At 41.2% G+C, this 26,795-nt stretch overlaps 1 protein-coding gene across 4 annotated transcripts in view; it reads left to right on the forward strand.

Annotated features, from left to right (window-relative positions):
* DCUN1D4 (defective in cullin neddylation 1 domain containing 4) overlaps positions 1 to 26,795 on the forward strand; it is a 74,162-nt gene that overhangs the window by 13,965 nt on the left and 33,402 nt on the right. For 3 of the 4 annotated variants that reach the window (XM_040238184.1, XM_040238183.1, XM_040238186.1), the window contains exons 2-5: positions 8,814 to 8,884; positions 9,056 to 9,095; positions 18,762 to 18,876; positions 21,901 to 21,992. In XM_040238184.1, the coding sequence (XP_040094118.1) occupies positions 8,814 to 8,884; positions 9,056 to 9,095; positions 18,762 to 18,876; positions 21,901 to 21,992 (318 nt within the window). The remainder of the gene's footprint in view (positions 1 to 8,813; positions 8,885 to 9,055; positions 9,096 to 18,761; positions 18,877 to 21,900; positions 21,993 to 26,795) is intronic. The other variant, XM_040238185.1, reaches the window with a different exon arrangement.

Here is a 26,795-nt window from a genome sequence, read left to right on the forward strand (position 1 = left end):
GAAAACACTACTGTTTATAGGGTCAAAAGTAGACTTCATTTTATGGTAGACTTTGTATTTTAAGTCATTTTGAAGTAAAACTAGTTTTTAATGAATTTTTAAACTTAAAAGTGCATTTTGTAATTTTTAAAAATCACATATGCTGCGTATATTTGTGCTCATATTATAGATCCACCCTGACTTGTAATCTGACTCACGCTATGCGCTCTGGCTTCTGTCACCTTCTAGGGTATGAAGCAAGTTGTATCTCAGTGTTTTAAATGTGCTCCAGTCTCATCATTGTTAAGCCCAAACTCAATACCCACTCTGTCCTTTCTCTTTCTCTTCATGGTAAAACTTCTGCAACAAGTTGTTTATGCCTGATGATAGACTGATCCCTCACTTCTTGCTCCAACCATGCCTCATTTCATTCTTCACCACAGTTATAGAGTAACTTGCACATTGCTCAATCCAGTGGCTACTTTTTTTTTTTTTAAGTTTATTTATTTATTTGGCTGTGCTGAGTCTTAGTTGCAGCATTCAGGATTTAGTTCCCTGCCCCGGGATCCAAGCCAGGTCCTCTGCATTGGGAGCTCAGAGTCCTGACCACCAGGGAAGTCCCCAGTGGGTACTTTAAAAGCATTTTCCCCCCTGTTTATTGGTCATGAGCTGCTGCTGCTGCTAAGTCGCTTTAGTCGTATCTGACTCTGTGCGACCCCATAGACAGCTTGTGCTTTTCTAGGTATTGGGATAAAGTGGTGAACACAGCTAAAGAAAATGCCTGTCATCAGGGAGCTTGGGCTCCAGGGAGTGTGACAAAGGATAAAGATGTAAATATATATCAAATATAATGTCTGGGTCACAAAGGACCTCTTATCTTATGATTCTGATAGAAAATATATAGAGGCAAACTGTAGGGTTAGTGGTTGCCTGATGATGTAGGGGTGAGGGGAAAAATGAGGAGTGATTGCTGATGGGGTGATAAAAATGTTGTTAAATAACATTGTGATGGTTGTGCAGCTGTGAATACACTAAAAAGTATTGACTTGTGCACTTTAGATGGATCAGTTGTATGGTGGATGATTTCTATTTCAATAAAGCTTTTTAAAAAAAGGTCAAAAAATGAAGGTGTAAACCCTAACCTGGTAGCTCAGCTGGTAACGCTGGTGGGGATGGAGGTGCTGCTTTGGATAGGGAAGTCAGGGGAGGGAGGCCTCTGGATGAGGTGACGTCTGAACAGACATTTCAGTGATGTCAACGTCAGGCCAGTGACAACAGAGATGGGGAAGAGGAGGAGGGTATATTAGATAAAATAGACCCTGAGCCAGGAGTTCACTTGCGTAGTCAGGAAGAGTGTGGCTGGAATGGAGTGAGCAGGATAATGAAATGCGATGACTTAGGTCAGATCGTGTAGGCCTTGCCTGGACTTGTTGGAGTTTTTCCTTTCGTGCGGTAGTCACAAATCCAAAATCTCTACAGCCTTACATTGTTACTTGTCACTTGTAGGACCCCCTTGGCAAGGGTCTCTTTTCCCCTCAGTGACATTCATATCCTCAGTGTACCCGAAACCTGTAGGAAAATGGGCTCCTGTTTCTAGAAGGAAAAAGAAAGAAAGTGAAAGTCACTCAGTTGTGTCCGACACTTTATGACCCCATGGACTGTAGCCGGCCAGGCTCCTCTGCCTGTGACATTCTCCAGGCCAGAATACTGGAGTGGGTAGCCATTCCCTTTTCCAAGGGATCTTCCCGACCTAGGGATTGAACCCAGGTCTTCCACATTGCTGGTGGATTCTTTACCAGCTGAGCTACCAGGGAATCTCTCTAGAAGAAATGACAGACCTAAACAGTGAATCTTAGTTACATACACTATTATATACTTGTTCCACATCACTGAGTAAAACTAAGGTTTCAGGAGGGTGGGCCATGTAACCAGTGGTGTGGAGCAGCCCTCAGCCTTCCCTGTGGAATCGCCTTTAGAGAGGCCCAGCCCTGCACCGCTGCCTCTTGCTTTTGTTCTGTTCCAAAAACATGTAGGATGAATGCTGATTTTGATAACCTTTAATTTTGTTTCACTTTTTTGGCAATGACATGGTAATGACCCCATGTTCTGTCCTCTGCCTCCACCCCCAAAGTCATTACTGGTTTAGTTCGTCATTTTCATTGTCCTCAGAATGCATTAACCCACTTCAGTGTTCTTGCCTGGAGAATCCCAGGGATGGTGGAGCCTGGTGGGCTGCTGTCTGTGGGGTTGCACGGAGTCGGACACGACTGAAGTGACTTGCAGCAGCAGCAGCAGCAGCATGCATTTATCAGTACATATATGTGCATAGTGCTGTATTAAAAATTTTGTACCTGAGAGCATTGCTTACTGATTGACCAGCTGGAGTTTAGCTAATAATAAAATACTTTTGTGAATTCTTAGTGACAAGAAGAAAGAGGTATATTTGAAATAGAAATAACATGGATGTTATGTCTTTTCTGCACCATCTTTTGTGTTGTTTTTTTTGTAAGTTGGTAGATTGTTTTGATTTCACCAGTTTTATTATCTTTTTATTTAATATTAAAGTTCTCTAACTTTGTGAGAACTGATAGTTGACTACTAATTGACAACTTTGGTGGAACATGCTGCTGCTTTTTACTCCCTGATGCTCCCATCAGAAATGAGCTAGATTGGAGGAAGGGGCTTTGGAATGTGAATTCTCCCCAGCTTGGCCACAACTAGTTACCTGACTTTGCTTGTGCTAGTTTTCATAGCTCAAGGAGAATTTCAGGGACTTGGACAAAAGGACATGAGCTTCCCTCACAGCTCCTGAAAGCAATCTTGTTGGTCTTCCTCCTAGTGCAATTCGTTTTATATAGAGGTGAGTTCTAAAGTCCATATCTAAGGTGAAAATCACCAGTATTAAAAATCACTGGAGGGATTTCCCTGGTGGTCCAGCAGCTGGGACTTAACACTCCCAATACAGGAGACCCAGGTTCGATCTCTGGTCAGGAAACTAGATCCTCCCGCATGCTACAACTAAGACCTTGAGCAGTCAAATAAATTAATAAAAATATACAAAAAAAAAAATTGCTGGAAATACTTTCAGAAGGTGCCCCCTCATTGCAGATTGTCTCTAGCACAGCAGTTTTTTCCTCCAGTATTAGGACAGGTCACCAACTCTTCTTCAGCTGAGCACCAGTTGAAGCAGCTGGCTTATGTTTAGGGACTGTGTTTTATGAAAAATACATCTCCTAAATACTTGGCTCATACAGTATTCTGAGATGCGTGTGGAGACTCAGCGGACCCAGCGACTGTCAGAGTCCTGTTGCCCATCTCCCTGTCATTAAGTAGAGGCCTCAGGGCAGTTACTAGCACAGTTGACTTTTCTTCTCTCTCCCTCTTCTTTTTGCCAAGCTGTTGCCATGCATTGGTGTGAGTTAAATGTGGATGTCCTGCGGTCCCGTTGTACTCTCCACTTTTGCTGCCACAGACCACCTGAAGGCCCTAATCATTTCCCACCTTGCTCACTACCAGCAGCCTTCATGAAACACCACTCTGAATCCAGGCCACACTTGCCGTTGGGCAGTCTTTCTAAAAAAAGGCTGATTTAAACACTCCTATGGCAGCCAGGCTCATAGCAGTGCTTCCAGCATTCTGCTGTGCAGAATTAACTACTCTCTCTGGATGCTGGGAGCGTAACTTGGTCTGGTGAAATTTCGTTCAGATCTCGTGCCATAGTCATTCTGTCGCTTTCATGTGAAACAGCTGTGCGTGAGTTACCTTTGAGCAGGAACGCTGGCGCGTGCCATGTTTATTTGTTGCATTTGCATACCCTCCGACAGCCCAGTGGAAATACTCGTCCTTAGACTAACCTCTTAAACAGGGTTCAGAGCCACCCTTTTTCTGTCCTGCCCTGCCTTTGAATCTCTTCTGTTACCATGCTGCTTCTCACATGTGAAGATCTAGAGATGTGAATGCCTTGAAATACCAAAGCATACTGAATTTAAGTCTTGATGCCTTTGTCCCTACAGTCATTTATTCCTTGAGTATTTATTGAGTACCTGATGTGTGCCAGGTATTGCTTTTGGTACTAGGGCTATAGCAGTGGACAAGAGCAAGTTCTGGCCTTCGTGAAGCTTACATTCTAATGCTAGAGGAAGATGGTGCCCAAATGTGACATAAAGTCTGGTGGTACTAATGCCATAAAGAGAAGTGAAGCATGGTAATGGGATAGTGAAGAACGGGTCCTGTTTGTTGGGTCTGGCAAGGTTCTGTAAGAAGGTGATATTTCGGTGGCAACCTGATGAAGTGTGAGAGCAAGCCATGTTATTATTAGAGGAAAGAGGGCTCAGTGCAGAGAGAACAGTGTGTTCAAAGGCCCTGAGGTAAGAGCTTGGATGGAGTATTCACAGGATAGCAGGAAGCTCTCTGTGACCGAGAAGTGAGTGAGGGGAAGATAGGTAAGACATGAGATTGGGTAGAAGAGGCAGAGAACGTGCGGGGCCCTGAGGCCATAACTTCTCTTTAGCCTTGAATGCCTTTCCCTTCTATCTGTAACTTCTGAGGTTGGAATTAATTTTAATTTGTTCCACATGGTAGCTAGTTGCTTGCTGAATAATTATCTCTTCCCTATTGATTTGAAATACCATTTAATCGTATTAATTCTGTGTGCTTATACATACACGTAACCATACAGACATGCATAGACATGTTTATTAACTCTCTCTCAATGATTTGTCTTACTGCTCCTGTACCCTGTTTTATAGCACTGTACCTCTGACCAGGCCTTGGCAGACTACAGCTCATGGTCCGAACCAGGCCCACTACCTAGTGTCTAGAAATTTATTGGAGCACAGCCACACTCATTTGCTTGTGTACTGTTTATGGCTGCTTTTGAGCTCCAATGGCAAAGTAGCTGCAGCAGAGATGGTCCACAAAGCCTAAAATATTTAAGATCTGGCACTCTTGCAGAGAGTTTACCAACCTCTGCTTTATATTATGTATGGTCTGATAGGGCCTGTTCTTCTTCATTCTTTGTTTACAACAATTTCTTGGCAAGTCAAGTGTGTTTGTTTTTTTCAGGTGAACTTTGGAATCAATCTGCTAAGCTTGCCTGACTCCCTTCCCTTTCCCTCACCTCTTTTTTGGGATGGGGAAGTGGGAAGCAGGGAGAATAGGAATTTGATTGCGTTTAATTTTGTAGTTCAGTACAGGGTGAAGTGATCGTCTTACAATACCGGGTCTTTCCATTCCAGGAATATATCTCTGCATCTGTAAACTTTTATTGTTTCTTCACTTGAACGTTGCACATTTAAGTTTATTCCTACATGTACTATCACTTTTCGTTGCTATTATAATTGAGATCACCTCCCAGGTATATTTAACAAGTGATTATTTATGGCATAAAAGAAGGGTTTGAATTTTTATGTATTTCAGTTGTTTCTGACCCTCTTATGGAAGTAAACTCCTGTTAGGACTGTTAATTCTTAAAGTTGATTCTTTTGGTTGATGATGGTCATTGTCTGAACTTACCAGTTTTTGTTTTATTACTTACGTCTCTCTATATTGTGGGATTCTGTATACAAAGGATAGTTTGGAGGAAGTGAATTTTGACCCTCTCAGTGGCATTCACTTTTTTCTGTTATATAGGTCACAACAAGTGATAATTATTTTAAAAAACCCAAAACAAACCCCCAAAACTCCCAGAAAACTATGCTACATCAGGATTTTTTTATCATTTTAAAGAATACTCAGAAGATAATATAGGCAAGCCGTTTATCAAGCATGCTGTATTTTTCTGCAGAGCCATTGGTCACTTTTAATACAGAATGTTAGGTTTGCATGTCACACATGAGAGTCTAACCCAGTGATAGTGGAGAGCCTTTTGATCATGGACTAAAGTTGACTTAACTGAGCATTTAGCCTTTAGAATTGAAATAGGAGCCAGAGGAGATTTTATGAGTCAGTTGGTGCTTTCCTAAATGCGCTTCTGTAAAGCATGCGCTCTTCACCTTTAACATCTATTCCTTAAGGATGTGAAATCTATTTTAGATTTCAAGGTCTGTTACTTGCCCTGAGCAGTGAACAGATGAACCATGAATTCAATAGTGTTAACCTTTGTGGATTTATCTTTTAATGCCATTTTGGTCTTTTTTGCCCCCCTGATTTTGTGTCTACTCCTTAGCTTTTTACCTTGATGAAACTAAAGAAAGACTGTTCTGTTCATGCTGCTGGTTCCTTTTCTTTTTCCTTTTTTTTTTTTGATGAGGTGATGATGAGGTGGTTATGATAGTGGATACTGGATATGGAAATAGAGACTTGCTGACATATATTATGTGACTTGTGAAGTGAACCTTGTTACTTGCATCGTCTGTAAAGTGAAACTTCATGTAAAGAACCTTAAATGCTCTTGTATATTTTTTTCCACTGCTGAGATATTCTTCCACCATCATTATGAAATCAGTTGGTGGTATATGAATGTAGACATACCATCATAGGCTGTAGAAATGTATCAGGCCGTATGCCTCTGTTACAGAGGCAGCTGCAGCTTTGAGATTTTTGATGTGGGGCTTGACTTGGATCTACAGAAGTAGAAACCATTGTAGGTGGTTGGTGTGGAAAATGGTATAATCTAACAGTGATAATATCTTTTACTGGGCACTCACTGTGATCCACACATTACTCTGACTCTCTGCCCCATCCCGGTATTGTAGTCTCATTCACAACTGAGGACATTGAAATTTAGGTTAGATAACTGGTGGATCTGAGATTCAAACTAATTGTTAGACTCCAGAGTCAGGTTGTAAAGCTCAGAGTGTTATTTTGGCAGAAACTGTGTGTGCGTGTGTGTAAAGACAGATTTAGCAATTTTAATTTGTTTAGATTCTCCTGTGTGAATTTTGGCAGTTGAATCAGCAGGTCTGGAGACCTTATTGCTTTGGTGATCTTTGGCAGACCCTTTGTATCCTCAGTGAAGACAGAATCTAGATCCTTAAGTTTTCTGTTTTTTTTTTTTTTTTTTTTTTGCTAGTCCAGAAGTTTAGATATCAAGATATTACTGTGTATCATTTGTCTTCCAAATTTTAAATTGAGAGAGTACAAAAAGGGAGCTTAGGGCTTGGTCATAGATACCAGGGGAGGGGGATGGGGTAAGATTAAGTTCCCCAAAGCCTTTGCTACTGCTCCTAGCTTTAGACACATGTGTGTATATATATATATATTTTTTTTTTTTTCAAACACCCCAAATATTTTAAAATCTTTTTCTGTGCAGTTGCACTAATGAAGATGGAAAATCAAGATCTGCACATATTTGTATCATCATTTACCTTAAATATGGCTCAACCATTCAGATGCTAAATAATTAACACTTGTCTGTATTTGAGGTCCTTCTCTGCTTGTCTCTCAGCTAAGCCCTTTGATTCTTTGGCCCACTGTCAATGGCTGTGCGTGTGGTGTCAGGCCGGGGGCTGCTCTTGGTCGGGCCAGCGTATGCACGTGTACATGTACAGTTTATAGCCCGTGCTCCTGACAGTGGTGTGTGTATGTCAGGGACTCTGCTGCCTGCTAGCCCCTCTGCCCTCCAGGCCAGCCCAGACCTGGATTCCTGGCACAATTTAGAAGAGAAAAGTGAAGCTTTCTAAATACTGGCAGGCAGGTCAGCTTGCTTTCCAGCCCAGAGTCCAGCTCAGCAGAGACAATTTGTGTTGTAGTGTTGGCTCCTTGCATCTGACATGCATCCTAAATAAATATTCCAGGAAAGGGTGGTTTTTTTTCTCTCTCTCTTGTTTTTATCAGAATGGCATAACTGGGAAAGTTACAGTATCTTTTCAAGGTTACTTTCAGACTAACATTTACTAATTGTGATGATAGTAAAGAAAAGGAACTAATGTAAATCTTGATGTTTTATGAAACTGCTTCTATTGATGCTTATTCAAATATGAAAATCGCCGTCAACTTTTAACTCATATTCATATAATCCACTAGGTAGGCAAGCATACTTTTTATGAAAAGCATTTGACATTGGAGATTCTAAAGCCGAACATAGAGTTTTATGTTGTGCGGTGTTGTGTGGTAGAGCAGCTTGATTTTGTCTTTTGTGGGTGATTTAGTGTGCAGTCCTGAAGTTGTTAGAGATGGCGGGTGGAGACAGCCTTTGATTCTCTGTGAGTGCGAGTTCTGCCTCTGTGTTCCTGGCTCTGTGGCACATTTTACTGTTGCAGTGCCAGGAACTATAGACTCCATCCCAGGGCCCTGGCCTCTTAGGCCACTTTCAGGCCAGCCCTTTGATTTATCTGTATTTGTTAAACAGGAGGGGGAGGGGCTTAGATTCCATTTCTGCTCTATGTTTTGTAAGAGTCAACAAAATACGTATATTGTAAGAAATGTCAAGTGATTGAGATGCTTTCCTGTTTATTTTCTTGCCAGGAGCTTGTATTGTGCTAGTAATTCTGGGGAGGAGAAAGAGAAAGTGAATATGGTTCATTCGAGATCTGTCGTCTATTTGTGTTACTTAATTTGCCAGCATCAGTGATATTTTTCTATTAAGCTTAAGTTCGTTGCTGATAGGATGTTATAACTACTGAAGTATTTTTGTTTTGCCTTACAATTCACATGAAAATTTCATGAACTGTATTTTAACATTTGGTTGGGAATTTAGTTTTATTGTCAGACTATTTCTAGCAGATAGGTTGGTAGTTGCATGTTGTATCTTATTTAATAAGTATCAAATATAATGGCGATAGTATTCAATTGTATCAAAACATTTATTTCTACTTTTGAGCTTTATTTTTTAATAGTCTTTTTACAGTATGGGAAATAAATGACACTGAATTTTCCCCCTTTTTCTTTTAAAGACTTTCAGCTGAACTCTCATCTCTCAACACTGGCAAATATTCATAAGATCTACCACACCCTTAATAAGCTAGTAAGTCAATTTTTTAAAGACAAAACTACCAGCTGCTCAGTTGTTTTAAGTGTATTTGATAAGAATTTAGATAATGGATATTAAGATATCAGCTGTTTATGAAAATACTGAATTTTAAAACTTGCTGTATGGTGTGTGATTTCTTGGTAATAATGAAAATATTTCTTGCAGAATCTAACAGAAGACGTTGGCCAAGACGATCACCAAACAGGTATCTATAAATGCTATCCCTACTTAATTTTCAATAAACTTTCTAATAGTTATGAAGGAGAAATACTAGCTAAGACCGCTCCATGTTATTATAATGCACCCCATTAGCAAGTTGTTCCTTGGTTGAGGATCTTTCTCAGGGTTTATAGAGGCAGCATGCCACAGCTCCTTACCAGGAGGAAATCTGTTCTAGGGCTTGGGTTCATAACAGAGAACTTCAGTTCCTTTAACGGAGTTGGGGGTTCTCCCCAGTGGTTTGAAGATAATCATTCGTTTACTAAAGTATTTCAGCTTATACTAAAAAGTAGTGCAGTTTGAAAGGTTTTCCATAAATGCTTGTTGACTTGAGATATAAAATGAGTTGATAGGGAGATAGGAGTATATCTGTGTGTTTTGTATGGGTCCTGAGGATTTATGGGGTTCCCTGGTAGCTCAGACAGTAAAGAATCCGCCTGCAGTGTGGGGAACCTGGTTTCGATCCCTGGGTGGGGAAGATCTCCTGGAGAAGGGAATGGCAACCCACTCCAGTATTCTTGCCTGGAAAATCCCATGGATAGAGGAGCCTGGCGGGGTACAGTCCTTGGGGTTGCGAAAGAGTTGGACACAGCTGAGCAGCTAACACTTTCTTTCACTTTGAGGATTTATGACTGGGAAAATTGAAAGTGGATTATTGTAAACAATTCTCTAGGCCTTTGGTTCTCCAGCTCTAGCTGGCATTATAATCATGGTGGAGGGAGGGGCTAATTTCAACGGGTTGCTTGGCTCCACCTCCAAAGCTCTGGGGTAGGGCCCCATAATTTGCATTTCTGACCAGCTCCCATGTGATCCTGATGGAGCTGGTCTGGAGATCACACTTTGAGAACCACTTCTCTAAACCGTGATGATCACAGAGTTCAGAAACTTGCACTTGATCTATAGTTATGATAACTTCCAGTGAAAGTTATTAAAATATATTTTAAAGTTTTTGAAAGTTACCACAGTAATATATGAACACATGCTTGTTAGAGAATTGTTAGAGAACTGTTAGCTTGTTAGAGAATAGCACAAAAACAAATGAAGGAAAAAGCCATAACCCTCCTTTAGTATGCTGTTTTAATTCTTATTCTTTCGTGTATTTTTGTACCTGCATATGTTTTTATAGTAGTAGAGTAGTGTTTTGTTGTTTTTTTTTAGCATTGGTGAGCTCATATTGTATATACTATATAGCATCGTTTTTTTTTTTTCATTTAATTTTTTTTATTAAAAAAATTACCTTGGAGGTTGTTAGGATTTAGAACTCCCTACCCTTCTCCTCCAGATTGGTTCAGGATCAATTGAAAACTAGGCATAATAAGATGGATATTGAACTAATAGTTGTGTTGGAAAACACAGCTTAGATGAACAGCAGAAATGCAGAAGCTTTTCAGTATTTCACCTTAATTAGACAGATTTACACACAATCATTGCCATAGGCAGTAGAGCACCGCACACCTGGCCCACCGCCAACCCCCACTTACGGCAGTGCGGGGGTAGCAGCTTCTGCTGGCAGGCTGGGCTGAAAGGGAGTCCAGAAGGGCCTGGGCCCCTCTGCTCAGGACCCCCTGCCCCCCATTACCAATTAGATCAGACATTCTTCCTTCCAGGGAAAGGAGTGAGAGAAGGGGAGGTGTGTTTTAGAAGGCCAGGCCACAGAGGGTTCCTTCACCTGATCTTTCTGTTTTAGTAAACATAGGTCAGGACAGTCAAAAACAGTTTCCTTAATAATTTTAAAAGCAGTGTATGCACATGATTTTAAAAGAAGTGTCAAAAAGGTGTAAAAAAGCAAAAGTTGCCATCCAGTTTGATGAGCGCCAGCTCCCACCCCCTGCTAGTACTACACCCTTGACTCTCCAGAGATAACTCTTAAATTCCCTTATTTGTTTCCCAAATGATGACGAGGATATATTTCCCCCCAAATACAAGTATACATTTATATATGCCTCTTGTTTTTGTCACTCAGTGTATCCTGGAGATCTTTTTATAGCACATTTATGAAGCTTTATTTTTAATGACTGCATGATTTTCTATCTTGAGAATATATCATAATGTGTTTCTGTTGATGCACACTTAAGTGTGTTTAACTTTTAGCTACTACCAATAATGCTGAATATAATTTTCAGGGCCAGTTCTAATAGTTAAGAAAAAGCACATTTCTGTTTTCTTATTCTGGAAAAATACATTGGTAGGCACTGGAGATTTTTTAAACTTGATAGTTAGTTGTTTTGATTTTTTAAAACTTAATTTTTTGTTGGTAGAGTCTTTCGGCTATCTTTCCCTTGGCTACGGTAATGAAACATCTATAGATGTCCATCAGCAGATGAATGGATAAGAAAGCTGCGGTACATATACACAATGGAGTATTACTCAGCCATTAAAAAGAATATATTTGAATCAGTTGTAATGAGGTGGATGAAACTGGAGCCGATTATACAGAGTGAAGTAAGCCAGAAAGAAAAACACCAATACAGTACGCTACTGCTGCTAAGTCACTTCAGTCGTGTCCGACTCTGTGTGACCCCATAGATGGCAGCCCACCAGGCTCCCCTGTCCCTGGGATTCTCCAGGCAAGAACACTGGAGTGGGTTGCCATTTCCTTCTCCAATGCATGAAAATGAAAAGTGAAAGGGAAGTCGCTCAGTCGTGTCCAACTCTTCATGGCCCCATGGACCGCAGCCTACCAGTCTCCTCTGTCCATGGGATTTTCCAGGCAAGAGTACTGGAGTGGGGTGCCATCGCCTTCTCCCCAGTACAGTATACTAACGCATATATATGGAATTTAGAAAGATGGTAACGATAACCCTGTATGTGAGACTGCAAAAGAGACACCGATGTATAGAACAGTCTTTTGGACTCTGTGGGAGAGGGAGAGGGTGGGATGATTTGGGAGAATGGCATTGAAACATGTATAATATCATATAAGAAATGAATCGCCAGTCTAGGTTCAATGCAGGATACAGGATGCTTGGGGCTGGTGCACTGGGATGACCCAGAGGGATGGTATGAGGAGGGAGGTGGGAGGGGGATTCAGGATGGGAAACATGTGTACACCCGTGGTGGATTCATGTTGATGTATGGCAAAACCAATACAATATTGTAAAGTAAAAAATAATAATAAATAAAAATAGGCATAAGGAAAAAAAAAAAAGAAACATCTAAGTTTGCCCCTTGTACATTATTTAGTTAATGTTGAACTTCGGATTTAAGTGAGTATTGTTATTATAGTAATGTCACATTTAAATATTTAACCTGAATGTGGCAGTTTAATAACTGGGAGCTATAATTCAGGAATACTGAAGTGGAGAGTGTGTTTGGCCTCATACCTCCTCTTTTGTCCTTGGGGACAGTGGGTGTGTCTGATGTTTGGTATATGACTTGCTGGTGCAGTGCCTGGTACCTTACACGTGCCAGTCAATGTCGATTAGCATTAGTAATTTCTTAGAGTAGTCCATTTCATTAACATTTCCCCATCTGGTTATAGCATCACTTGTGATTATCATATCTGACAGAGCGTACTTGAAAAATTAAACAACATAAAATCTGTAATGTTTGGAAATCTGAGAAAGTTAATCACTGTAGTGCTTCTTTGAATCTCTTCGTTCAGTGGTAGACTGAGCAATTTCTATACCAACTGTATATGAGAGAGTGAAACCAAGTGCAAGAGGCCAGTATCTTTCTCCTCTCTTTCTTTTCATACTTTTCTTCGGTTCTTTCAGTCTTCCTGCCACCAAAAAAAGAAAAAGAGGAGAAAGTGTGTACATTAATTTTGGAGAAATAGCCCAAAATAGTGGGCGTGAATTTAAAAAGCCAGAGAGGACCAATAGTAATAATAATAGTGAAGGAGGATGATAGATGTTGGAAATTGTATTGTTTAGAGAGAAAGGAAAGGGAATTTTTTGTTTTTTAATAGTAGGATAAAAATTGCACATTTGGACACTAATAGTTTTACTCAAGCAAGTAAGTAGTTCAATGATGTGTTCAAGAAAATGAAATAAAATATTTTGATACTGATAAGATGTCTTAAAATACAAGCTGTTTATCAACTTTGGAGGAGGAAATGGCAACCCACTCCAGTATTGCCTGAAAAATTCCACGGACAGAGGAGCCTGGTGGGCTACAGTCAGTGGGGTTACAAAGAGTCGGACACGACTGAGTACACTTGCATTTATCAACTTAAATGACTGTACCTTTGTGACACTGTTCTGTGAAAAAGCTATATAAAAATGATGGAAGTGGCAGGATGAACATACAAAATGTTATTAAATGAGTCAAGGCTATATGATGCAACAAACTCATAATGAAAATTCAATAGTGAGATTTTTGTATTGGAACAAGCATTTATACTAAGTTTGGAAAAGTCAGAAAAAGATCTCTAATTGTATAGAGCTCTTATTTGAGGATGCAGCTGGGCGCACAATTTAATATGTTGTAGGAGAATTAATTCCTGAACAGGACCTCTTTTAACTTGAGGCCCACAAGCAAAATGATTAAATTTTAAAAAGTAGCAGAGTAGCTACTTAGATACCATTTATTAGGAATAACACACTTAGTTAAATTGTTATGAAAACAGCCAGCTGCATAGGCATTAAAAGGCTTTGTGGTTTGATCCAGGTGAACTCAATTTGCTGTTTAAAATTGATTTTTCTGGGACCAACTATTAGATATGTTTTAAATGTTGCAATATTTCTAATTGTTTAATGTAAGAAGAAGAGCTGCATTCATTGACTGATTTATTTGAAAATATGGTCAGATTTATTTGAAAATATGGTCAATTAATAGACTAATTTATTTGTTCTCCCTAAACACTGAACCAAAAAGAAATGAACCTGAACTCACTCATAACTTTGGGTTAAAAAATGGAAACAATTTCTGTTTTCTTCCTAAGGATCATACAAACACTTCAGCATCAAAAGTGTTTTTAATGAGGGGAGAGTTTCAGAGTCACTGTCCATCTAATGGAGACATGTTGCAGACTGAACACCAGAATGTCTATCGCTGTAATGTGAAGGAGCCTGAATCATAGTTTGGGACTACTAGTTGAGATCCCTTCGTCTTCCTACTTCTTTATTATTGTAATAAAAAGGCCTTTCCTTTTTCATAAGTACCTGCCAAACGTTTCTAATGAGATTTAGGATGGATTCCTAAAATCTTTTTCTTTCCTCTTTTTTCTTTGTTGTTGTTCAGTTGCTCATTCGTGTCTGACTCTTTTTTACTCCATGGACTGCAGCACACCAGGCTTCCCTGTCCTTCATGATCTGAAGTTTGCTCAAATTCATGTCCACTGAGTCAATGATGCATAGTTGGCAAACATGGGAAACTTGTAACTCTGATCATTTTCTCCCCAGAAGGCTATACTATGATTGGAAGAGAAACCAGAGTATTAACTCTAATCATTTCAAATGAATTTGTGAGTTAGTTAGCTTTTATTTGTTAATTATTTATTGAATAGGAACTTTTAGGAGCTCAACTTACTGGCCAGTTTTCTTATATGTCGAATTGGGGTGGTAATAATACCTCTCAGATTTGTGATGATAACTTTGAAAGTGCTTTAGAGTTATTAATTGAAAACTTCAGCCTTAATATTTTGCCTCTTGACCTATAATAGCAGATTATTTGTACCTAAGTGGATACTTGTAGCAGGTTAAAATAGCTAAAGCTTCTTTAAAACAGATAAACATTCCATAAGATTCTTGTTTATATTATTTGCTTGCTAAATTTTCAGTGTAAAAGTCAGTGTAATTCCGGTAGATTAAGTGATTCAAGTTCTGAGGCAGTAAAGTCTAAATTTAATGATACAGATAAATACAAATTTGTGAAACATTCATTTGGGTTTAAGTGTCTTGATTTTAAGAAGCAAACATTCTCAAATATTTGTGTTAAAAAAAAAAAAATCCTACCTGCCAGGATACTTGAGTCAAGTGCTTGTCTTAACTGATAAATGGGGGGGGAGGGGGGAGTCTGAAATGGTGGTATATTACCTGCTACCCCATGGACTGTAGCCCACCAGGCTCCTCTGTCCATGGGATTCTCCAGGCAAGAATACTGGAGTGGGTTGCCATTTCCTTCTCCAGGGGAATCTTCCCAACCCAGGGATCAAACCCGGGTCTAACCTCTGAGCTACCAGGGAAGCCCATTACCTATTCCTAGGTGTTTCAAATCTGGAAATGTACTGATGTCTTAGCAGAAGTTGATTTACAAATTTTTTAGGAACACATTTATTTAACAAATATTTCTTGAGAGTCTACTATAGAATATATATATATATATACACACACCTTATTACTGTATAATGATACTGTATTAGTTGCTGTGTCTGCACAGGTGAACCAGACAGAACCCTGCACACCAAGGTATACTTTTGTGCATGGACTTAAAAATCTTGAGTTGTTGCTTTTGCTTGGGTAGAATCCCTGAAGCCATAGTGGGGGGTTGGGGCTACCACACCTTGAGTTGTATGCGCTCTATAAGTTTTTGTTGACTTGGTTCATGTCACTAAATTATTTTAGGTCAACTTGTTTTCCTCAGCATTGAACACTTGCTTTTGGGTTAGCCTGAAACTTAAGTCATTGAGTTCCAGGATTCTGCCTGTAGAGCTGTGCTCTGTGACTTCTCTGGGATGTGAGTTGGACACGTTCTTCCTGTGAGGTGGAGGTGAAAGGGTCGAGGAGCCAGTGGGTGCCTGAACTGTAGCAGGCCTTGGGACTGAACAGACATTGTTTCATTGTGAAGGACGGCCCCGGATAGTCACTTACTTACACCGATGATTAGAGCAGAGACATCTGAACAGGGGCCACGTGAATAAATAAAAGAACAAAATGCAAAATTTGAGATGCTTTGGGGCTAAAATATGAATACGTTTTATGCCAGGAAAAGTGATTTGTGAAACTTTAACAGAAAGCGTTCATTAGTAAGAAAAAAGAAAGTTGAGAAAGTTAGTTAACGTATGATGGCAGTGTTTCCAGGAAGAGGCAACGATAGAGGAGCTGGTGGTGATTAGATCTTACTGGTGAATATTGGTGGAAACATTGTTTTAAATGATGGTCATCTTCCCACGGGCTGGGGAGAGGTGTGCATTTCCTCTGTGCTCTGCAAACACTGGTGGGAGGGAGAGGTCAGTGCCAGACTAGAAGCTCAGAACCTGACTTGTGACCAGTGCCGGGAGACAGTGTCTTTCCTTCACACGTGCACATCCGAAGGGAGAAGCAAGCCTCAAGGTTGCTTCTTTCCGAGATTCCGGCAAGTTGGGTCACACTTTTTTATTCTGCGAGCCCCAACCTGAGGCATTACTGGACAAGAATAAATCTTGCCTGTTGGCGATCTGCAAAAGCTTGGATCTCTGCCCCTCTCAGACCTCTTTGTGCTTCAGTGTAAACAGGACTGGGTTTTGCAGGGAGGACGGACGGGTATGTATGGTGGCAGCACTTGCTCCGGCTCTTCTGCTTCCTGTTCTTGCTGCTGTTGTGAGCGAGATGTGAGGGTGTCTGGTGTCTCTGAAGAACTTTCTACCCCAACCCTGGTTGAGCTCTGGGAAGGGTGGCCGAGGGTCAACTTTCCAGCCTAGTGGGCTCTACCTGTGCACTGAGGAGCCAGCCTGGTCCAATAGCCAGTGCTGGACCCGCGCCTTGCTGGTGCCATTGTCCTGGTTTGTTTCAGGAGAGGTGCTTTTGGCTGGCCTCTTCTGAAAGTACATCACCTGGAGGTGGAAGTCTGAGTGTGTCCAGGATTTAGGTTTTAGTATCTGCCCTTGTTCTTTTCATGTTGGAACCGTTAGCTACTGACCTCTCTCTCCCTGCCTTCCGAACAGCCTTCTGCAAAGAGCTGTCCACGCTTTGCAGATTGCTGGGTTCCTTCCCCAGCCTTAGCCCTTCCGCCTCCACCCCTTGCTGCTGCATTTTACTGCTGCCTCCCCCGCCGCCACCCACTGCCTAGCGCACTCCTCCTCCTCAAGCCTCCGGGAGGATAGTGCACTCACCCAGGTTTTCTCCCCACCCAGGTCCTCATCTTCTCCCAGTCCCCAACATCCACACTCCCCCAGGCTCTAAGGGCTTTCCTAGTAGCTCAACTGGTGAAGACTGCCTACAATGCAGGCGACCCCAGTTCAATTCCTGGGTCGGGAGGATCTCCTGGAGACTACCCACTCCAGTATCCTTGGGCTTCCTTGGTGTCTCACATGGTAAAGAATTTGCCTATAATGCAGGAGACCTGGGTTTGATCCCTGGGTTGGGAAGATCCCTTGGAGAAGGGAACAGGTACCCACTCCAGTGTTCTGGCCTGGAGAATTCCATGGATAGAGGAGCTTGGCAGGCTACAGTCCACGGGGTTGCAAAGAGTCGGACACAACTGAGGTACTTTCGTTTTTCCCAGCCTCTGGCCTCAGTCCCCTGCCTCTCGGCCTCTGCTGCTGTGGCCGTGTGGGAGTGACAGTGAGTGGTGGCAGGGAGCCAGGGCCTGCCTGGGTTCCATCCTTGATGCCACCTGCTGCTTTCCAACCACTGCTTCATCTCTCTGCCTGAGTTTCCTTATTTGTAGGAACAGGGGTGCTCAGGATGCCCTCCATCGTAGGTTGGTTGTAAGGATCAGGTAAACGTGGAGCTCTGGCCTGAGCACATACCTCTCTTGTGAAACTCAGCTCCCAACATCTGTCTACACGTGACACTTGGCACCTGAGCCCTTGCTGAGTGGATGTTTTTCCCTCAGAAAACTCCTGAGAAAGTTACCTCAGAACACTGCTGAGAAGGTCTCATTTTCAGTTGGTGATCCAGAGACCCAGGATAGGTCATTGGCTGCCCAAGCCACATGACCAGGTGAGGAGCTGGAGCTCATGCCCAGAGTGCAGAGCACTCGGCCCCTAGTGCCCACTCTCTGAGGGCCAGGCCTCTCACCAAGGCCCTAGCGGATGAGCAGGATGCCGTCCAGAGCTCACCGCTTAGCATTTCCAAGACCTTGGGAACGTCTCTTGAATGCCTGATCCTTAGCTTTTCCCATCTGTCAGTAGAGATCATGATCTTTGGCTTGTGTGTCATGCAGGGTTATTGTGGGAACCAATGACATAATATCTCTGCTAGTACTTGTGCCAAGATAGGCTTGTAATTGTCTTTTAATTTACAGTGATTTAAAACAGTCTGAAGTGAGACTGTCTGGGTTTGAATTCCAGTTTTGCCACTTACCTGACCTCTTTCTGCCTCCATTTTCTTATCTACGTGGGCATTATTATTCTGTTTTCATAAACTTGTCATGAGGTTAAGTGAGTTCACACATATAAGTGTTAAGAGCAGGGCCTGGTACACGGTAAGGTCTCAACAGGTGTTCTGTGATGGTGTTACATTTTTAATATCTTTTACCAAATTGAAGTTATGTCTCAGAAAACCCTGACCATAAGACCAGAATCTTCTTCAAGTGGCAAAACAAGCTAAAAAGTTCTATGGAAGTTTTGCTGAAGATCATGTCAGGCTTTTGCCCAAGATCCAAATTGTATGTGTAACATTTTCTCAAAGAGGAACGAAAAACCATATTTTCACCTTACAGCATTTACAGGTAACATATAAACCCTTTGTAGCATAAACCGTGAGAGCTCTTCATTCAGTGGTGGTGTTCTTCAGAAGAGTTTTGACATGGCAGTCCTTACTTTTGTGCTCTTCACTGTGTCTTGTAGGAAGTCTGCGGTCTTGCAGTTCTTCAGACTGCTTTAGTAAAGTGATGCCGCCGAGGAAAAAGAGGAGACCTGCTTCTGGAGATGATCTATCTGCCAAGAAAAGTAGACACGATAGGTACGTTGCAGAGACAGTGGATCCATGTTGATGGCATACGTGCCAAAGAGGCACATTGATCCATGAGCCCAGTGTGGGCCTTCCAAGTACACGAACACCAACTGGAATGTTGTTTTGGTTCTGCCAGGCAAACTTTCAAAGTGTAATTATTTTGTGATACTTAATGTGTGGGTTCATGAAATAAAAACGAATTAGGTAATCTGGGTTCTTAGAAATTTCAAGTTTTATCTTAGTCCATTGATCCACCAAAACTGGTGTAGAGTTTCTTTCCTTTTAAGGGTTTGCTGACTGTGCCCATTGAGGACCTCAGGATAGGTATGTATCTGTTCTTTAAGAGGGTTTCCCTACCTGCAACAGGAGCAGGATTCCCATAGCTGGTTTTGCAAGGACCTGGGCCACGTGGCTGAAGGGAGCTGCCTGTCCTCAGTGTTCTGAGCCTGCCTGGAATATTAGCTGAGCTGACGTTCCTTCTCTGAAGAGTGAGGATTTGTTAGGAACCATGAAAAATAAGACTGTTGAAACCACTTCTCTTTCAGACAGGTGACCTGCTAAGTTTGGTAACTCACAAGGTCCGTTAGGTTTATTTTAGACATTTTTACTGTTTCAGCCAGATTTTAATGGCCACTTTTGTTCTCTCTCTCTTTTTTAAACAATGAACAAACATCATAGTTTCAATCTTTTCTGCCTTTTCCTATCTTCCTCCATTCTGGCTGTGTAGGTCATTTCACTTCACTGATGTGGCCTAAATTGCCATATTGATAATCAGAGGGATCAGATGAGATCTTTCTGCTTCTTTCTCGTTGTGATGTTTCATATACTGCAACTCTTAGAGGGTTAGAGAGATGGACTCTGAGAACATGAAAATCGTGTCACTGTTCCTATCTCAAATGAGTGGAAAGTATTATCTGAAAAAACTGTAGCCATGATTTAGAAGATAATCAATAATCACCAGCACCATTTAGACCAGTGATTCAGCTTTATGAAGCCAAGCTCCTTGACCATTTGGTGGTACAGATATGATTATCAAGGAATTGTTAAATTCTGGTTATCACATAGCATGGCTATATGTATTTTTTCACTGTGTAAATTCTTTTAGCGTGATAAAGCCAGTTTCAAGTCTGTACAAGGCTGAATTTTCTTCACTAATTCAACCAGAACAGTGTATCTCAACAGTCTGAATGTAGAAACAGATAATGAGAACTGGACAGTCTAATATAAAGCCATATTTTTAAAGCATTTGCAAAAATGTAAAATAATGCCCCTCTTCTCACTTACTATTTTTAAAACTAGAATTATGTTTCATTAAAATACAGTGTTTTAATGCACACAAAAAAAGCTGGTTAGTTGAGTTGCAGAAAGGTGTGAGGTACTCGCATTGATAGCATTTCATTGGTCACCCAGGGCATGGGGAACTAATTTTATAGCTGGATGATTTAGTTGAGTTTCATTCTTGGTCTTTTTTGGAAAAACTTTATTTACATACCACAATGTGTATAGTTTTAACTGTACAACTCAGTAATTTTTACTAAGTTAGAGTTTTGCAACCATCACTACAAACCAGTTTTATAAAATTTCTCTCACCCCAGTTAGATCCTTGATACCCACTTACAGTCTGTCTGTCCTTATTCCCAGCCCCAGGGAACCACAAATTCACTTTCTGTGTCTTCATATTTGCCTTTTCTGAACATTTCACATAAATGAACCTTTATGTGAAATGCCTTTTTTTTTTTTTAAACTTAGCATCGTTTTTTTTGAGATTCTTCCATGTAGTAGCATGTATTATTTATTTTTTTCTAAGTGTTGTTCCAGTGTCCTTTTTTAGGTAGAATATTGTCAAGTAACTCAGACATTACAGTGTCTTATATAGATCTCCAGTTAATTGACCAGTTATAGACTTTGAGCTGAGATAGAAATGTCCAAACCCAGGACTAGAGCAAATCTGTTTGAACCCCTGGCCAGTATCCACCTTTGTTTCCAGGTGGTATGGCTGCTTTTTATAGAGGAAATACAAAACTAGTGGTTTGTGGTTTCAGTATCTCAATACCCTATAACATATTTTGGGGTTTTTTGGGTACAAAAACCCAGAAACTCTAATTAGCAGTATATACAGATATCCCTGGTGAAAGTCTCCATCATGAATAAATGCTCACTTCAAAAGAATTATGTGTGATATTATATGTTACATAAATAAAAGCTGTATTCATAAATGTTCATATATAAATAAGGGATAAAACTTATAACTTTTCTATTGAAATCACTATTTGTAATGATACTGCTTCTTTTCCCCTCCCCAAGTAGGGAATGTCTGGCTCCTCAGCCCCATGTCATCATGAGATAAGGAATTCCTGACGAGGGTCACAGCAGTGCAGGAGGAGGCCCTGTGCTTGCTGACTCAGTTCTCCAGCTTACGCACTGGTTCCACATGGGACATGCCAGGAGAAGGGCAGGAGCCAGGATTTCTCTGTATTTCTTTTTCCTGAGGTTCTTTTCCCCTGGAGGCTTGTTCATAATTTGATGTTTCTTTTCATTTGCTTAACAAGTTCCTTGGAGGTCTCTCCTATTGCCAGGTTCTTCCTTAGACCGTGGTCTGTGCCCAGCCTGACTCAGATGACATGGGCATCAGGAGAACTTAATTCGGGAACACGATTGAATTCTAGGGTCTTCAGTTGAAGAAAACACCAGCGACAGTTCTTGCTGCATCTCACTATTCTGTAGTTGGTTCTGGCTGGAGAGGTAGAAAGGTGTATATCAGATACTTGTTCTGTTCAGTTTTTACTAGCTATTTGTTCATCAGATAAAAACCTGTATTAAGAGCTTACCATTTAATTCTATACTAGGTATGACGGTGTTTAAAACTATAGTTATTAAAGGTGATGCTTCCAGATGCAAGAAGTGGAATATTATAAATGTATGTGAAATACCTATTAACTAGGTATCTGATTGGGTAAAAGAATAAAAACTATTTGTTACTTAAAAAACTCAGTATCTTTAAATAACTTCTGAAACTCCTTTCTCAATTTCTAGCATGTATAGAAAATATGATTCAACTAGAATAAAGACTGAAGAAGAAGCCTTTTCAAGTAAGAGGTGCTTAGAATGGTTCTATGAATATGCAGGTAGGTAATCATATTACCTAAGGCTGAGCCTCATAAAAATACAGAGTACTTTAGAGGAAACTAAAGAATTAAAAAATGAATACTTTTTGAATTTGGTGTGTGTGTGTCTGTATGTATGTGTGTCTTCCTGTTTTCAAGAGGGAGCACAGTTGAAACAAATCACCAAAGGTTCTATTTATAGCCAGCAGCTAAGCCAAAGAATTCAGAACACTAGAAGGGAACTGAAAAGATGAAATGTACTTGGGAGAAATACTCTGGATTGCTAGGAAACCTGTTGAAAATGCTGGTAATGGGTGGCTGCTTGGTTCATGCGTCCAAGTTAGAATAGGCTTTGTTGCTTTGAACCTTTATGTAGCGCAGTGGAATTTCTTATATTGTGTCTCTATTTTGAAAGATCATTTGGCAGACAGTGTTGGTTTTGTCGTTTAAAATATCTTAAAACCAATCCCATTTTTGCAGTTTATTATAACTGGTTGAATAGTATTGAAATAAAAGGTTTGTTTGTTTTTATGGCTGTGTATGGTGTAAAAAAGGGGGGGAAAAAAACTTTCAGACAAGTTTGAACTGAAGGCTATTTTACCCTTCCTCTTCCCCACCAGATTTCTATCAGAACGTATCCACTTGACAGTTCCAATGACCTTCAAACCGATTTACTCAATATCAGTCTCTACTCCCAATCAGGGTCTATGGGTTGCCTGTTGTCTAATTTGAAGAAAAAAAAAAAAAAAGTCCAGATCACACATGTTATTCCCTAACAATCCATTATACCCTTAACCCCAACCTGCGGGAGAAAAGACAGCTAACTCACAGTGGTCCCTTTGCCTGGAGTGTTTTTCTCCACTTTTCCATTTGACAAGCAAATGGTACATCTCTTCGCTTCATTAGCTTAACAGCCTTCTTTGTACTCTTACAGGAAGGACATTCTGGTAAATCATAACTGGTTTCGATGCCCTTTTCTTGGGTATCAGAATGAGAATTCTTCCAGTGTTTTGCTCCTACCCCACCCTTTTCTGATAAAAGTCTTGCCCTCTTTGGCCACAAAGATTGTTCCTGGGGCTGGCAGGTAACCCAGATCAGGACCATCAGATAAAATGTCCTGGGGTTTTCAGATTGAAACTGGAAGAAGAGCCTCTTTCTCTTCCGGTGGTAGACTTGAAAGGATGTGATCCTGATTTCCTGTAGTCTTTTGGATTTTTGTGAGCTGCCCCAGTGTCTTTCTGGTGAATTCTCTTTCGTCACTTGAACTAATTTGAGCTGGGTTTTATTTGCAGGGATGGACACATAGTGTAAACACTTACATAGTATAGAATTTATCTGTTTTTCATGTTTACATCTTGAAAGCATGACTCTCTTGAAGACACTTTGTTCCTAGTGAAAGCAGTCGGCAAGTTTCCAGGTGTTCAGTACTTGGGTCTGAGTGATGAGCATTTTCTTGTGTTTCTGTCACTTTGATTATGAAAATCTCTTGCTTTCTTACATTGGTTCACATTTATTGTTATGACATGTATTATAAGAAGGAAAGTTTAAACAGAAAAAGTACACTTAATCCCACCACCATCGCACAGCCATTTTGATACTGTTGTGTCCTCCTTTATAAGCAAATATAAATTTGTCCATAGTAAAAGCCACACTTCTGTTTTCCTTTAAAAGGAAACACAGTACAGTTTTTCCTTCTTGATTGCTTTTCTCTGGTTCAAAAAGGTGACATCTGGGATGAAGATTAAGCCGCATTCTTTAGGTTCCTTGAGACCCCTGCCAGGTGATTCGTTGTGGGGTTCATTACTGCAAGAAGTTTCTGTGGTATGGCTCTCCCTATTTTTATACCCCCCCCTTTTCTTTTGTATCTCATCAGGAAAAATGGCTTGAAATTGGGAATAACTAAAAGCCCCACCTGGCACCTTCTTTCATTTTTTAATATCCCGACCACATGAATAAAAACTGTAGATCAGTATTAATTCAGGAAAAGCACATGGTGAGGGTCCCCGGGAAGCTTGACAGGCTGTGCTCCAGGCCAGTCTGGGAGCAGAGGGTGAGGCTGTGGGCCCCGTGCCCGGAGGAGGGCCCTCCCCGGTGGGGTTATTGTGTTCCCTGGGAGATAGCCCCCTGCTGTGGGGGCTGAACACCTGAACAGAGTGGAATGGAGGGCGGTAGGGGGCCTTGGCAGTGCAGTCCCACGACACAGACGGAACTGCGTTCTTCCCAGAGCTCTCAGTTCCACTCTTGCCCTGACCTCTGCCCTCCGCCCTCCCATAGCCTGAGCCTAGCCCTCCTTTGCACCTCTTAGGATACAGCCTCTTGCCTTTTAAAATTCCTGCCAGCTCAGTTTCTGATTCTCAGAGATTTGATAAATGAAACTTCCTCAACTGGGGCTCTTGTCCTGTTCTCTGTGGTTATAGGTTTACTCACTTTGGTGCTGTGGTACTCTAGTCCTCTGACTTTAGAAAGTGTTGCTGAGGGCAAGATTCGGGGAGTGTCTTGTTTAGACCTCTGTCTGAAGCTGGAATCTCATTAAATAACCAGCTATACATAAATAATTTATCTGATAGCTTTCACCTTCTGAAATATATCTAAGAATACGAGGTGAGAGCAGGCACCCGAGTGCCAACGTTTAAGTCACACTGAAGCCCACACACGTGAGTTCTAAAAGTTCTGCAAGTCCTGATTGTAGGCCCGTCTCTACTTTGAATTAGGTCCTATAGCAGAGCTGTGTTTTGCTTTAGCAAAGTGAGGCTAGGGGTCAGGAGCAGTGGGCTGTCGGTGAAGGAGACAGAGGTCCCTTTCGTCCCCAGGGATGCAGCGTGGTGCGATTACGGAAACTACCATGATGGTCTTGGGCTCTCCTGAAAAAGTTGAATACATTTAGTTAGGAGCCCCTGCTTAAAACGGCAGTGAAAGTGGGAGGACTATTGTTTTCTAGATTATTGTCAGTATATCTACCTTCTAACTGGACCTCTAGTATCATATCACTAGGGCATTCCATAGCTTTTAAACCATCTCCCTCAAACCTACTTTTACTCTACTTTGTGTTAGCGAGTAGCCTATTTGTTAGATTGTTGTTTAGTTGCCAAGTCATGTCTGATTCTTTTGTGATCCCACGAACTGTACCCCGCCAGGCTTCTCTGTCCATGGGATTTCCCAGGCAAGAATACTGGAATGTGTTGCCATTTCCTTCTCCAGGGAATCTTCCCAACCCAGGGACTGAACCTGCATCTCCTGCATTGCAGGAGGATTCTTTACCGCTGAGCCACCTGGGAAGCCCTTTTGTTAGATTAAGATTGCTCAATTCTACAGATAAATGATAAGTCTAGTGTCAGTACACCCATAAGCCCAGTGAACAATGTGATTACAAATAGATCTAAACGTGTGCATGGGAATGATAATGAGAAAAAAGGAAAAGTTATTGGAGATAACAGGATTATGGATAGCCTTTAAGTAATGTTGACTGATAAGCTCTGTTTTAATTTTTTTAGGATAAAATATTAAAGTAATATGAGTCGTGCCATTGCAAACCATGCTGTTAAAACCTTGCTTTTTATAAAATACACAGATGCATATGGCATTGCATAAAATATGAAAAAAAAAAGAAAAAAGCATGGGAAACTTAATGTCGCCACTGCCCAGCAAACCTCTGAGGGCCTGCTGCATGCCAGGCTGTGGAGTGTGTGTGGACGGCCGAAGTGCTGTGCTTGGAGCTCATTTTGTTGTGTGGTAAACAGACAAGTGGAGATGCACCGTCACTGTGATGAGCATTGACAGGGAGGGCAGGTGGGGTTGGAGGGCGTGTGAGTGGGACAGCCAGCTGGGAGACCCCCAGGCCCTGTGCCCAGGCAGGGGAAGGGCAGGTGGCTTGCCAGGCTCAGGAATCGGTAGCAGAGGGGTTTTTTTTAGATCACAAAGTATAGAAACCAAAGACAAAAATTTTTTAGGATTGTGAAGTGCCTTTTTTCCCCCTCAGCTTTGTGTAACCACCTCCCAATGAGTCCTTTCAGTAGATACTAAAAACTCATCTGTTCCTACAAACGGAACCTCTTAGCAGGCTAGAAATAGATGAATACTTCTATCGGATATCATTGCTCTTTAATCTCATAGCCCAAATACTTTGTGGTAGTGGAATGAGGATAAGGACTACGAAACATGGAATTCACACACACAGTGACCTACAGTGGAGTAGTGGACAGAATATCAGCCGGGTGTTTACACAGGAAAATTACCAGATGGTAAAATAAAGCAGGATACGGTCTGAACCATGTGTGTAGATAAACAAGTTCAGAACCACATCTCACTATATATTTGCACATACACAAATACATAGCAAAATGGCCCAAGAGTATACATGTCTGCCTGGTAAGGAGAAGAGGAAGGCAGGCTTTCTCTTTACTTCACTTGGACTTCTCTGTTTGAACGTTTCACCGTATGAATGTATTCATGTATCATTTGTGTAATATACACGAGTGTGCACATGTAGGTATATGTACACACGTGTGTGTGCTTAGCCACTCAGTTGTGTCTGACTCTTTGTGACCTCATGGACTATTGCCCACCAGGCTCCTCTGTCCATGGGATTTTCCAGGCAAAGATACTGGAGTGAGTTGCCATTTCCTCCTCCAGGGGGTCTTCTGCCTTGGCGGGCAGATTCTTTACCACTGAGACACCTGGGAAGCCCATGTGCACACACAGACCCAAGTGATAAAATGCTAACTGCATTCCCATTTGAGTCAAGACTGAGATAAGGGTGCCCATTCTCACTCTTTCTTATTTGCCATTGTTTTGGGAGATTATTAGCTAATCCTGTTAGATAAGAGA

Source organism: Oryx dammah, unplaced genomic scaffold, assembly GCF_014754425.2.
Source record: "Oryx dammah isolate SB20612 unplaced genomic scaffold, SCBI_Odam_1.1 HiC_scaffold_3, whole genome shotgun sequence".
NCBI classification, from domain to species: Eukaryota; Metazoa; Chordata; class Mammalia; order Artiodactyla; family Bovidae; genus Oryx; species Oryx dammah.